General features: G+C 41.7%; 2 protein-coding genes across 3 annotated transcripts in view; one reads left to right on the top strand and one right to left on the bottom strand.

Annotated features, from left to right (window-relative positions):
* LOC137415953 (contactin-4-like) overlaps positions 1–14,693 on the bottom strand; it is a 766,344-nt gene that overhangs the window by 18,822 nt on the left and 732,829 nt on the right. The window lies entirely within an intron of this gene.
* Positions 9,352–14,107, top strand: LOC144888435 (THAP domain-containing protein 5-like). 2 transcript variants are annotated; one of them, XM_078766348.1, is made up of 3 exons: positions 9,352–9,521; positions 10,123–10,318; positions 14,015–14,107. In XM_078766348.1, the coding sequence occupies exons 1-3, from the start codon at positions 9,445–9,447 to the stop codon at positions 14,036–14,038; spliced, it is 297 nt and encodes a 98-aa protein (XP_078622474.1). In that variant the 5' UTR covers positions 9,352–9,444; the 3' UTR covers positions 14,039–14,107. The 2 variants fall into 2 exon arrangements, 1 of the variants encoding a protein (XP_078622474.1); XR_013621011.1 differs by lacking the exons at positions 9,352–9,521; positions 14,015–14,107 and adding an exon at positions 10,664–10,715 and having other exon boundaries at positions 10,090–10,318.

Genomic DNA, 14,693 nt, shown 5'->3' with positions numbered 1-14,693 from the left:
GAAAGGAATTTTAAATGAAATAGTCTGGTTCCTTTTTCAATAAATAATAATGTTGGAGGCAAATTGGGGCATTGCCCAGCATGCAAGTGTTTTAGTCTAAATTCAGGGTGTTGAATTTGAATAGATTAAATGCCGGGCTCGATTTTCACACTTTCAGCTTCTAAAATGAAAAACAAAACGGCCGTCACTTGAAAATGATATTTGGCACTATTTTGATCCAAATGAAGACTACATTCTTGTATTTGGTGTCCAAATCCATTTATTTATAATCAGGTTTAATGATAATGCATGCATATAATATTTTATGGCAGATATCTTGGATTCCAAGATGGCCACCATTTTGGCCTTACTTTGGCTATTGAAGATGTTCTCTCCTAAAGGCACATCTTGACTAGAGACACATTCAGCAATCAATTAGTGTTCTCCATAATCTGTGGAAATGAGATGCATAAAATATCCATGAATGTTTACCGATTGTGATTGCGTGGCCGTAGAGACAGAAATATCCGTAATGTCCTCATTGGCATCACACCATCGTACTGATGACAGCACTAGACATAATTTATACATTAGAGTTTTCTGAAGGCGCCACTATGCGAGATGTGATACAAGCTCAATCGATCCAAAGGAATACTCCTGAAACAGTGTATGGCACAGGGGTGCACACTATATATGAGGAGCCTGTGCAATATATATATATATATATATATATATATATATATATATATATATATATATATATATATTGCACAGGCTATATATATATATATATATATATTGTTGCGGATATGGGACTTGGCCTCAATATCCGCTTGTAAATACTCCCCTATTTCCCCAATACTCCCCAACTATCCCCAATCCCCCATTCCCTAGTCCCATTGCCTGTAAATAACACTCTGTAGAACCGACCTTCCCCTTTTTCCCCCATTAAATGTCGTGCCCAGGTCCACCGCATCTCACGTAGACAACTTTCGGACATCTTGCTAGTTATTCTTAGTCTATGTCAGTTAAGGACTCGTTTCCATTAATTCTGACTCTTCGTTGCACCAGAATGTGATTATATGGCACCAGTAGTGAGTTTAGGACCTTCCCATACCTCCTCCCATCTTCTTCCCCAAACAACAACTACAACAACAACTACAACAACAACGGCGCGGCGCGGGGGAGTGTGCGTCCTCACACCGGCTCGGTTAGCCGCCATTGACCATGCGCTCCGACGGGGTTACCACGAAGGGGCTCCTTGTCAGCCCCTCGTCAAGGGCGGAGCCGGTAACCCCCCCCCGCACGCACCCAATGAGAAGCAACGGGCCGATTCCATCTGGGGCGGAGTTAACGAGCCGAGGGCGTGTCACTCCCCGCCGGATATACGCAGCGACTCACCGGATGTGACGTGAGATGCGCCCCGAGCTTGAAGAAGAGCCAGTCACCACCTCCAAGCGCTGAGCGAGCTCCACGCATCGACCCGGTATTGCAGTACCTCCGAGAACGGTGCACCCCCTCCGAGAACGGTGCACCTTGAGCCATCGACTGCCCGCTTTCCTTGCCATCAATCCCCGTGTGAGTCAGTTTTTGTCCTGTTTATCTGTCGTCTGTCAGGGAATAAGATAAGTGTGTCTAAGTGCCTGTCTTTCTATGCTGTCCCTCTTGTAGTTGTAATCTGACCTTCCGCCATAATATAACCTCCTCCGGAGGTCTTGAGAACTGAACCCTTGGTGTCGTGTCATTTTAACCCAGCCGTTGTGTCTTTTTCCTCAATTGATTTAGCATAGCGCGATTTGGCCAACGTTTGAGTGGAATCGGGTAAACTGTGCAGACGTGGTCATACCAAACCGCTCGGTAAACCAACATCCACAACCGCGTCTGTAACAATATATATATATATATATATATATATATATATATATATATATATATATATATATATATATATATATATATATATATATATATATATATATATATATATATATATATATATATATATATATTAGGGTGGGCTTCAAAAAAGCAAAATGCAGATTTTCTCCGGGACATGGTCTATTTTTGTTCTTTTTGGTGTCAAAGGAAACCACACCAAATTTGAATGGAATCCAATAATATTTAGGGGTGCCACATCAGTGATGAATTTTCCCCCATGCAAAAATAGGAATTCCCATTTTTTGGGCTGTATATACACAAAATAAATACATAATTATATATATACATTAAATATAATATTAAAAATAAATATATAGTAAATATACATTAAATAATAAATATACATAAATACACATTATACATTATATATACAATATATTATACATACAGTTTTGAGACTTCCTATGATCACTATCTGGGCAATTTTCATGCATGTTTTGTACAGGTTCCCGGGGTCAGGGGTACGCTTTTTTAGTGTGTAATATGTAGGCCTAACTTATTGACTGTGGCTCTTTTGTAGAAAGTGACCCTGTGAAGTAAGAATTAACAGGATTTTACCCACATTCTTGCTTATTTTGCAGATATGGCATGTGCTAGTACCAGTGTTTCATTGAAAACTCGGGCTCAGGATAATGTGTATCTCATTGGGTCCACTTCTGGAGATGCCATCAAAGGTGCCAAGCTCCCGACTGTGCATCAATCTCTTGTCCTGTTTTTCCATCACCTGAAGAAGGAGAATCGCACTGCCCGGGAGAGTGCAACCCTCACCATTGAAGAGGTTGTGAAGTTCTGGGAAAAAGCTCACCTACCTACAACGACGAAGCAGCACTGCATCCATCGTTTGGAGAGGCTATATGAAGAATGGAGGAGCCTCCAAAAAGGTGCAAAGCGGGGTGGTGCGACCCAAGAGAAAAAGGAAGCATCCTTCAAGGCCTCCTTGGAGAAGACGTTTGATCTTAGGCATGCAGATTCGGAGGCCATAATCACCAACCCCGAGGACAGGAAGTTTCTTCACGATCAATTCTCAGAGAGGAAGGCTTCAATGGGATCTGTAGACACTGTGATGGAAGCAAAAACGTTCTTGTGTGTTTGAAAGATCAGCAGCCACGAGATGATTATCATGAACTCCTAGAACTGACTGTCATCTACATGGGAGGAATCCCACCTCGTGGAATCAGGATCATGGCTCCAGGAGCAATGCACAGAGCCAGATGGATGGCAAAAGCACTATATTCACTACAGGTGTTCATGTTTCGGTCAGAGTTCCACTTGACACTTCGAGAGGTGAGAGAACTCCGAGCCTTCAACATTTTTATCTGCCTTGTGTATGTACAGGCTTGGTTTCGGGCTCCACAAGCTATTGAGGCTCCCCTGAATGACATTAACCTCTTCAAGAAGTTGGAAAAGTTTGAACAAATCAATCAGAAGATGGCTCAGGCAGCCTTGAAGGCACTTGGCCGCCACACGTGGTACATGAGCCCAGTACTAGTGGCATTTGCATTCTTTGATACCAGAATTGACAAAGAAAGCAAGATCAATATGATTGAAGCATTGAAAAATGACGGTGAAAACCCCTCTCCAAAGAGACCAGCTATCAAACGAGGAACCGCCCTGTCAATCGCTGGCCTCATAACAAAACACACCAAGCATTTCTTCAGCATCCTAGGGACCCCAACTGATTGGATGGATAAGGATCCTGGTTCATGGGAGCAAGAAACCAGCTTTCAGGAAGCAAAGAAAGCCGCCAGTGGCTTAGTCGTGGTGAACGACAGGGCAGAAAGGGGTGTCGCATTGATACAAGACTACAATAAGCTCCTTACAAAGGATGAAGAGCAAAAGCAAGCTCTGCTCCAAGTTGTTGCTGCTCACAGGAAGATGTACCCCGATGCCAAGAAGGCAACAGTGGTGAAACAGGCCCAGAAATAGGAGTTACACTTCTCATTATATTTGGGTTTTTTAATATTATGTGATATGGTGTCTCTTCATTTTATGAACTGAACATTTGGATTGTTATCATTGAATTTGAGTTTTCATAGCAATATAGTGCTATTTGTGCAGCTATTGTAACTTGTGTTTGCTAGAATACAAAGAAAGTGAGTGGAGGGTGGATTTTCATAAAATAAACTTCTGGTTTTGCTTTCGATCCATATATAGAAATGTTTTGTAGACACCTTTAGTTTGAAGGCTGATGTGGCACCCCTAAATAAAATCAGATTGCTTTCATATTTGGTGTCTTTTCATTTTGGAACAAAAGGAACAACATAAAGCCATGTCCCAGTAAATATTTAAAAAAAATTATTTTGAGCACCACCCTAATATATATATATATATATATATATATATATATATATATATATATATATATATATATATTGCACAGGCTATATATATATATATATATATATATATATATATATATATATATATATATATATATACATATACACACACACACACACACACACACACACACACACACACACACACACACACACATACAGTGCATTCAGAAAGTATTCAGACACCTTCACTTTTTTCACATTTTGTTATGTTGCAGCCTTATGCTGAAATAGTTTAAATGTATTTTTTCCCTCATCAATCTACACCCAATACCCCATAATGACAAAGAGAAAAACAGGATTTTAGAAAGGCCAGACGGAAGCCTCTCCTCAGAGAAAGACACATGAAAGCCCGCTTGGAGTTTGCAAAAAAGCACCTGAAAGACTCTCAGACTGTGAGAAACAAGATTCTGTGGTCTGATGAAACCAAGATTGAACTGTTTGGCTTCCCACCTGGCCACTCTGCCATAAAGCCCAGATCGGTGGAGTATTGCAGTGATGGTTGTCCTTCTGGAAGTTTCTCCCATCTCCACACAGGATCTCTGGAGCTCAGCCAGTGACCATCGGGTTCTTGGTCACCTCTCTTACCAAGGCCCTTCTCCCCCAATTGCTCAGTTTGGCCGGGCGGCCAGCTCTAGGAAGAGTCCTGGTTGTTCCAAACTTCTTCCATTTACGAATTATGGAGGCCACTGTGCTCTTGGGAACTTTCAATGCAGCAGAATTTTTTTTGTAGGCTTCCCCAGATCTGTGCCTCGACACTATCCTGTCTCTGAGCTCTGCAGGCAGTTCCTTCGACCTCATGGCTTGGTTTTTGCTCTGATATGCATTGTCAGCTGTGAGACCTTATATAGACAGGTGTGTGCCTTTCCAAATCATGTCCAATCAATTGAATTTACCACAGGTGGACTCCAATCAAGGTGTAGAAATATCTCAAAGATGATCAAGAGAAATGGGAGGCACCTGAGCTAAATTTCAAGTGTCATAGCAAAGGGTATGAATACTTATGTCAATGTGATATTTCAGTTTTTTCTTTTTAATAAATTTGCAAAACTTTCTAAAATCCTGTTTTCTCTTTGTCATTATGGGGTATTGGGTGTAGATTGATGAGGGAAAAAATGAATTTAAACTATTTCAGCATAAGGCTGCAACATAAGAAAATGTGAAAAAAGTGAAGGGGTCTGAATACTTTCTGAATGCACTGTATGAGCATTGCAGGGGAAATAAAATGCCCGAGGGTTAAACTGCAGAATCCGAGCCTGAACGCCAGAACCTTTCCCTTTCATGTTGCTGCCGTCGCCATCGTATCCTTGGCCTCTGCATTCAGACAAAGGCAGGCCAAAGCCGTCCAATATTTCCAATAACATCTCCGTTAGTTTCGTGCCGGTCGTGTCTTTCACAACAAAAAAAAATGAGAGGAAATGTTCGCATATTTCAGAAGCCTCTCCATCTTGCACACAAACGAAGTGGATGATGACGGAAAGTTGCTCTTGGTGGGCGATATCTGGGGTGCAATCAAGCAACACTGAGTAGGACTTGTAAGTTGAAACACGTGCACGTATTTCACTTCTGATTTTGTTGGCTAATAATCCAAGGAGCTCGTTTTGAATATCGGCACTCAGATAGTTATCTCGTACTTCCTCGGTTAATGATCTTCGAATATGCTCCTGCATGACTGGGTCAAATCGAGCCGTAAACTCCAACTGCCCAAGAAAATTACTATTGTTAGGCTCGTAGAGGTCTTTTGATGACCCAAGGAATGCCAGATTTCTCTCAGCTAAAAAAATGAACAATTGCAAACGCTCAAGGACCTTTCTCCAATGTTTTTTCTCCACGTCTATCAAACTCTGAAGCTTATCATCGAGAGTCTTTCCGGCTTTTAACCTTGCATCCAATTCCTTTGAAAGCTGTGTGGTGTGGTGAGGTTTCATGCAGGGACAAAGTTTTTGACAAATCTTTCCAGACTGAAAGACCATCACAGGTGAGATACATGGTGACATTTCAAAAAAGCTTACAACAGAAGCGGTGCACAGTGTCGGCCGCTATCTACCTATATTATAATAGCCGTAGATGATTCTGTCTGTCTGTCTGTCTATCTGTTGGGTGTCTGTCCGGGGTGTGGCTTACTCGGTTTGCAGAGTAGCTCCACCCATAGCTCAACCCATTCTGGGAGAGGCTTCATATAATTATAAACAAATATCCACCATTTTATTAACTCGCATAGCTTTGAGGCCTGTTTTGTAGGCCCGTGGTGTCTTGCTCTCTCTCCCAGTTTTATTTCAAATCAAATTCGATATATCATTTCATTTTTCACAGTCGCTAACATAGTTTTAGACTCGGTTGAAAAAAAACGGGAAGAAAATCCGATGAAAGTTGCCCTTTATAGAACGAAATGAGTTCTCAAACGCCTGTGACTTCAAGGCCATTGAGTCTCTCTCACGCCTTTATCTCCAATCTAACTCACCATATGATTTCATTTTTATCGATGGTTTTAGACTCGGTGTCAGCAATAATTGAGAACATTCCACACACGCGGGAAAATGCAGAGATATATTTTTTAAAATCGCGTCATGGTGTATCATACACCGCCCAACATGTCACCGACGGCAACGTGTCGATATATATTAAAAATTCGCTTTTGCTTTTCCGTTAAGATATATTACTTTTTCGTTTGATGACAGTCGTCACAAAAACGTCAACAATGATGCCGACATATATTTCTTCGTTTTTATTTCATTCAACATTATTAGCCGGAAGTAAAATATGTTTCAGGAAATTACCGAGATATTTCTTCGTTTTTTTTATTAGTTATGTGCGCATACACTTTAAATAGGTTTATTTGAAATCTTTAATTTTCCACAATATAATTTACTTGCCATTTATCATTTGATGATTACGAGACACTTCCTCTTGAGGATCGTGACAATTCATGCGCTGTGTGGAAACTTCTATTTCCAAAATGAATGAGACAATCGATGAAGAACGCAGACTTGAACAGGATGTAGCAAGAAAACGAATGAGACAGGCGAACGAGTCCATCGACGAACGTCAATGCAAACTTGCGGGGTCGGGTCACCCGTGGGAATCCCACGGGCATGGACGTGTGTGACATTTTGACATATTGAGTTAGATGCTGCACATTAATTTTTACAAAATGGCTACTGGCAAGTCATTAGATCCAGAAATGGTGTAATGAACACAATTTATTTACGCGCAAGCAAGAAAGCAAGACGGGCCGATTTCCGATTCCGACGGGCCGATTTGGAGCAAGAAAAAGAACGAGACGGGAGAAAAACGAGAGAAACGAGACGGGGAAAGCCGATTGGAGAGGCGAGTGAGGAGTGTGAGGCGCGATTGGAGAGGAGTGTGAGGAGCGATTGGAGAGGCGAGTGAGGAGCGATTGGAGAGGAGGATGAGGAGCGATTGGAGGGGAGTGTGAGGCGCGATTGGAGAGGGGTGTGAGGCGCGATTGGAGAGGGGTGTGAGGCGCGATTGGAGAGGGGTGTGAGGCGCGATTGGAGAGGAGTGTGAGGCGCGATTGGAGAGGAGTGTGAGGCGCGATTGGAGAGGAGTGTGAGGCGTGATTGGAGAGGAGTGTGAGGTGCGATTGGAGAGGAGTGTGAGGCACGATTGGAGAGGAGTGTGAGGCGCGATTGGAGAGGAGTGTGAGGCGCGATTGGAGAGGAGTGTGAGGCGCGATTGGAGAGGAGTGTGAGGCGCGATTGGAGAGGCATGAGGGATTGGAGAGGAGAGGAGTGTGAGGGATTGGAGAGGTGAGGGATTGGAAAGGAGAGGAATGTGAGGGATTGGAGAGGAGAGGAGTGCTAGGTGGAGAGAGGAGAGTGTCAGGTGGAGAGAGGAGAGTGTCAGGTGGAGAGGAGTAAGGTGTCACATATTATGTGAAATAAATAAATTGTGTTCATTACACCATTTCTGGATCTGATGACTTGCCAGTAACCATTTTGTAAAAATGAATGTGCAGCATCTAAATCAATATGTCGAAATGTCACACACATCCATGCCCGTGGGATTCCCACGGGTGACCCCGCTAGTAGAATATATTAGCCATGTGCTCTCTATTCGTTTACCATTTTTGAGCTTTCTATCATAATTTTCAGCTGAGAATCTCCTATTCGCATCGTTTTTTTGGAAAATCATGTGATTTGGACCGAACTTTCATATGATTTGGACCGAACTTGACAATGGCAGAAATTGTCACCTGGTCCAGCACTTGAGGCCACTCTGAAGTGTCAGCAAATTTTCCGACAAAATCCACAGACCGCTCACCTCCAACTGATTCTTTCTCTGCCTGTCCAGGCACCTGCTCTTCCAAGGAAAGTGTTGTGTCTTCATCCATGTCCCCAGAATTCCTATCTTGCTCCTCGCACTGGAGCTGTGATGTTGAGTCAAATGTGCTGTGCTGCGCTCTGGGTGGTTTCATAAAAAATTTCTCGAGAAGCCTCTCAATTTTGTTTCTTCAAGCTTTGATGCCTCTCACTTTTTTATTTTTGCTGCTCCAGACTCGTAATGCGTCGGACCTCGGTTTCTGTGCCTATCACTGTTCATTATTTCCAGGATAGCTTATGTGAGCCTAATGCCGAAAAAAGATAACGCTGACTCACGCCCTTAAGGTGCTTCCGCAAGATGGAGGAAATGAAGTAAAATCGAGTAAATAATTCATAGTAAATTTCATTCGATTTACTTTGAGGTTGTTGGAAAGCTATTTAACAAGAAATAAAAACATTTTAAAAACTGGAAAAGGATGTAGGGATGTTACTAGAAAATGTATGGAAACAAGAAGAAATGATTGATTAATACTGTACTTGGAAAAAAAAACAATGTCTGTTTAAACATAAAGATACAGGGTTCTGTTTTAAAAGTCCGTCTATCTTTCTGAATTGGATTAAGAAGATGTTTAATGTATGGTAACAGGCACCATTTCAGATTTTATAATAGAGTGTGACCACTGATCTCTATAATAACTGGATGGGTGGAGTAATGGTGATTGGCCTATTCTCGTTGAGGCAACAGGAAGTGACCTGGCGCCATCTTGACACCCCCAAAACAATCGTTCATTCGACTTGTTGCGTGCTTGCGGACCTGGTGAATGCTGCCATAAAAGCTAGATATTTATAGTAATTTTGGATTGCAAATCAACTCTTTTAAGAATTTTATTGTGACAAGCGACAGGATGCCTGCGTGCGTTTCGTTTGGTTGTACAAACCGCGATGAGCGCAACAAAAGAGAGAAAGGAGTGACTTTCCATCAGTAAGTTTTAAATTTTTTCTTCATGACTTTGATTTTCAATGTCTGTCGGGCCTTGTCGTCAGGCTCACGTAGCCCTAGCGGACCACATATTGTGAATCGTCATTGATGAAATATTAACCTGCACAGTGACATTGCCCGGGTCTGCTAGTTCGCTAGGACTAAGTTGACCAGCAATTGTATAATTTATGCACTAAAATGTAATTGTTGACTGTTTATTCATTTGTGGAATGACTCGTTGACAGTGATCTCAATGTATCAGCGTACAGAGGCACATATTAGAGCAGGAAATATTTAATTGCATGGGTTTATCCCTGGTCTGTTCTAACTTGTTAAAACAGATCTTCAACTCGCAGAACTGCTGTTGATAATCAGGCAAAGAACAAAATAATTTTGGACTAGCAGCAAACAAAAATACAGACTATAATTTCAAATTTTACTTTTATTTTTATGTCAACCGACAAGTATTGTTTATAGTAAATTTTGTTCTCCCTGTGTGGGAATTCCCATTTTCATTTTATCATGACCGACTATTGTTATATTTCATGACAACATCTGTCAACCAATGCAAGGATGACGTTAACAGAATGTATTTGGCATGCAGGTTCCCACACTGTGATCCAGAAAGGCTACGGAGGTGGGTGTTGAACACAAAGAGGGACAAGTGGCTACCTAATTCAAGATCACGTCTCTGTTCCGACCATTTCACAGACGACAGTTTTGACAGGACTGGTCAAACAGTTCGTCTGAGGCCAAATGCAGTTCCCACCATTTTTGGATTTCCTGACCACCTTCAGAAGGTAAATGCAAATGCCATGATCTCATGAGTACATTTTCAACAACAAATTAAGTTTCATGTCTTTTGTCATTTGATGTTAGCTGATGTAATTGCTATCGATTTCACTGCATTACACAAGACGATGTGAATTCAGCAGTCTCAGGATGCCTTCTTGAGACGATTCCAACGCAATCAGCCTTGTGTTTCTATGTCAATTAGTTCCTGAGATATTACGCAAAATGTGATTCTAAGGTTTTTTGAGATCCTGATCTCGTACAGCTCGTATTATAAAGCACCAGAGCATTTGTAAAGTTGTTCTGGATAGATATATACTGGAATATAATTATTTTTAATATTTAATTTCCAGAAAGCTACAACTCGCAGACAAACCAAAGTCAGGAACGACTGCACCACTGAACCAGGCTTCAGCACAGAGTCCACTCAACCTGATCCAACATCTGAGTCCATGTGCCACCAAGACCACTCCTATGCCACGATGGCATCTCCAAGAAAATTGAAACACAAATTGGATGACGCCAGTGCTCAGCTGCAAAGTTGCAATAAGAAACTAAAACTTGAAAAGTAGAAAACAAGGCGTTTGTTGCAAAATGTGAATGATATGAGTGTGGTTGTGACATCTTTGCGTGATAAGAACTTGATCACCACAAATTGTGCGGAAATGTTGGAGACAACATTCAGTGGTATTCCAAAAGAAGTCAAGAAGAGAATTCTGAGCAATACGAATAAATCTGCATCCTATCCAGAGGAACTAAGATCATTTGCTATGACTCTTCAGTTTTACTCCAGTAAAGCATATGACTATGTGAGAGAGTCTTTTGATTTGGCCTTGCCACATCCACGTCAAATTAGGTCATGGTACAAGGGCATCGAAGGAGATCCAGGTTTCACCAAGGCTGCATTTAATGCCCTACAAATGCGCGCCAAAGACTACGCAAGCCAAGGGAAGGAGGTTGTGTGTGCCATCATGTTTGATGAGATTGCAATTCGCAAGCATGTTGAATTCGCCAATGGAAGATACCATGGATATGTCGACATCGGTAGTGGGAAATTTGATGATTCTACACCGGTGGCAAGAGATGCTCTGGTGTTCATGGCCGTATCGGTGAATGAATCTTGGAAAATACCCTTGGGATATTTCCTCATAGTTGCCATGAATGGCGAGCACCGCGCTAATGTTGTCACGGAATGCTTTCACCGTCTACATGAGGCAGGTGTTCGAGCCGTCTCGCTTACATGTGATGGACCTTCTTGTCACCTGGCCATGATGCGTTGTTTGGGTGCAAAAATCGATGTCACTGCATTGGATCCATCTTTCGCCCATCCAGCTGATCCAACCCAAAGAGTGCATGTGATTCTGGATGCCTGCCACATGTTGAAGCTGTTGCGGAATGCATTGGCAGACGGTGGACTTTTCCAGACCAGTGATTGCAGGACTGTAAGGTGGCAGTACATTGAAGAGTTGAACGCTCTCCAAAAATCCGAAGGTCTTCGTCTTGGAAATAAACTGAGGAGTGCTCACATACAGTGGAAGAAGCAGAAGATGAAGGTAAATCTCGCTGCGCAAGTTTTCAGTGCCAGTGTTGCTGATGCATTGCAATACTGCAATGAGGGTCTCCAACTGCCACAGTTCAAGGGATGTGAAGCGACAGTGGAATTTATCAGGCACATCGACAGTGCCTTTGATGTGTTGAACAGCAGAAATCCCCTTGGGAAAGGCTTCAAAGCACCTATGAGGAAAACCAACAAAGACAGATGGTGGAAAATAATGGAAGGAGCCAAAAAATTCCTCCTCAGTCTGAAAGATAGATCAGGCTCTCCGATGCATCTCGGTCCTCGGAAGACAGGGTTCATTGGTTTTATTGTTAGCATGGAGAGCACAATCAACTTGTTCTCTGAACTTGTTGATTCACCAAATGCCCCTCTGACATATCTCCTGACATACAAATTCAGTCAGGATCACATCGAACTATTCTTTGCAGCTGTACGGGCACGAGGTGGCTTCAACAACAATCCCACAGCGAGACAGTTCAAGGCGGCGTATAAGCGCCTTCTGGTCCGACATGCAGTCAAGAACGGAACAGGAAATTGTGCAATCTTGGACAGAACTGATGTTCTCCACATTGACAACGTATCGCAATCCACAGTTAACGTGGCAAGAAAATATGACCTGCTCATCAGAGATCCCACTGCAGATGAACATGATTATGCAGATACACCGAATTTTGAGGAGGTGTCAGAGTACAAAGAAGCTGCTGTCAACTACATTGCTGGTTTTGTGGTGCGCATGATGCGGAAAAGAACAAGTTGCATGCAGTGCACGAAAGCATTGGGTGCTATCAATGGAGAGAGCCACCAGTTTGTGGCCATGAAGGACCGTGGAGGCCTGGAGAAGGCATCCTCAAGCATTGTCTCCGTATGCATGGAAACTGAGAAATGTTTTCAACGTATGATGAAAATATCGGATGGAAAACTTCCACAAGGTCAAGGAATCTGTTCCGCAGTGGCAAGGAGTGTACTAAAAAACTCATCTGCAATGAATCTTTTTCCTGATCTCCATTCGCACCAGTTCGATACAGCAGTGGAAGACAACCACATCCACAAGCTGGTGACCATGGCTTCATCCTGCTACAGCAAAATAAAGCTTTTCCACATGGGAAAAGAACACACAGAAATTATTACTGGTGATAAAGTGCGAAAGCAAATGTCAAGATTAGTGCTGTTCAAGCATCAGTGAATTGAATCTAGTTGTGTGTTTTGTGCACTGATCTCTATAATAACTATAGAGATCAGTGGTTTGCGTCCATGTAGTGTTCATCATTGTGAACTTCAGTATTTTGTGGAACATTAATGTCCACAAGTCCTGTTTATATACTGTCAAATGTGACATGGATGTTGTATATGTTTGTTATTACTTACCTAGTTAATATCGTGACATCATTTTTGCACATGTAATTTTTATTTGCACAAATATTTGGGTTTGTTATTATTGTTTCAGTGAAAGTTGCATCTTGCCAAATTTATTAATAATTCCTATACATGTGTTTTGTAATTACTTTGTTTCATTTTGTAATTGTTGGAATCTCGCTCTTGATGTATTGGTACTATATCTACAAGACAAATTCTTTTGCACAATGAATCATACAATAAATTTGTTATAAATAATAATTAAGTTTTGTTGCTGCATTTTCCAAGATTGTTCAAAAGTATGTTAAAATGCTTGTTTGAATGGCGTTTTAAGCTGAACTTAACCTTGTAATTCACTTCGGATACACTGAATAACAACATCTTCTCAATCCATGTATACATCATTATGATAAATTTTCAGATATCTGACGCTGAATAGAAACCAAAATGCACCTCCTCATTTAACTGAAACTTAGACAATTATTAATGAGGATAACCTGGAGTTGGCAAGAACAAACAACCTATAGTAACCATAACAATTATACACTATATACACCATATGAAGTAGGTGCAATTTATGTTTTAATATAGCACTGGTTCTGTTATGAAACACGTATTTGAATGCGTTGCTAATGAACATCCGCAAAGTGAGTTGGACAGTTCTCACTAAAAGCCTAAAATTTATCCTTCCAAAGCGTTTTGATATTCAAGTATGATTCATGCGCTATATAAAACATCATATTATATATCTTTTATGTTTATTATAATAATAGTTATTGTCATTTGCGTGCAGTGTTTGGTGACGGTCATCGTATAGTTAGTACAAGGCATCGCTCTTTTTGGGGGTTCCAAGATGGCGGCGGTTTTGCATCATCCAATGAGGCGTCTCCGCCCATCCAGTTATTATAGAGATCAGTGAGTGTGACGGACACGGTAGGAGCACATTAACAACAACAACAACAACAACTCTGCCACGAATGGTCCGGTTTTCGCCATATCGTTTGATTAAACCCATCAGTGAAGCAATTGGGAGCCGGTAGGCATGCAGGATAGTATAATTGGAAACGTCTATGTTGCACAACTGGACTTTGAAGAAAGATGCTTTAGCTAATGTGGGAGGCACCTATTTGTGGGTGGCCCCCAGCGGCTGCGGGCTCCGCGGGCGCCTAACCGAAGCTCTGCCTAGACCATGTAACAGTTGATGCTGTTCCTAGAATACCTTCCAAGCTGTCTTCTTGCTCTGTCAGTGAGCCAATGATGGCATGGAACAACAACAATGTGTCACCAACTTCTTTGGGTAGCCTCTGGTGAACTTCAAGAGTTGGAATGTACCTTGGCTTCTTGGATGTACCCGACTTCATCCATAGCTGGGTGCAATTCATTTTGCTATCATGTGATATTTGCAACACTAGAACATCCATTTCACAAGACGAAACCACAATAGAGTCTGCATCAATGTTTATACAGTGTAG

This window comes from Myxine glutinosa, chromosome 12 (genome assembly GCF_964187855.1).
Source record: "Myxine glutinosa chromosome 12, kmMyxGlut1.1, whole genome shotgun sequence".
In the NCBI taxonomy this organism is placed as follows: Eukaryota; Metazoa; Chordata; class Myxini; order Myxiniformes; family Myxinidae; genus Myxine; species Myxine glutinosa.
This window is presented reverse-complemented; position numbering and strand designations above follow the sequence as displayed.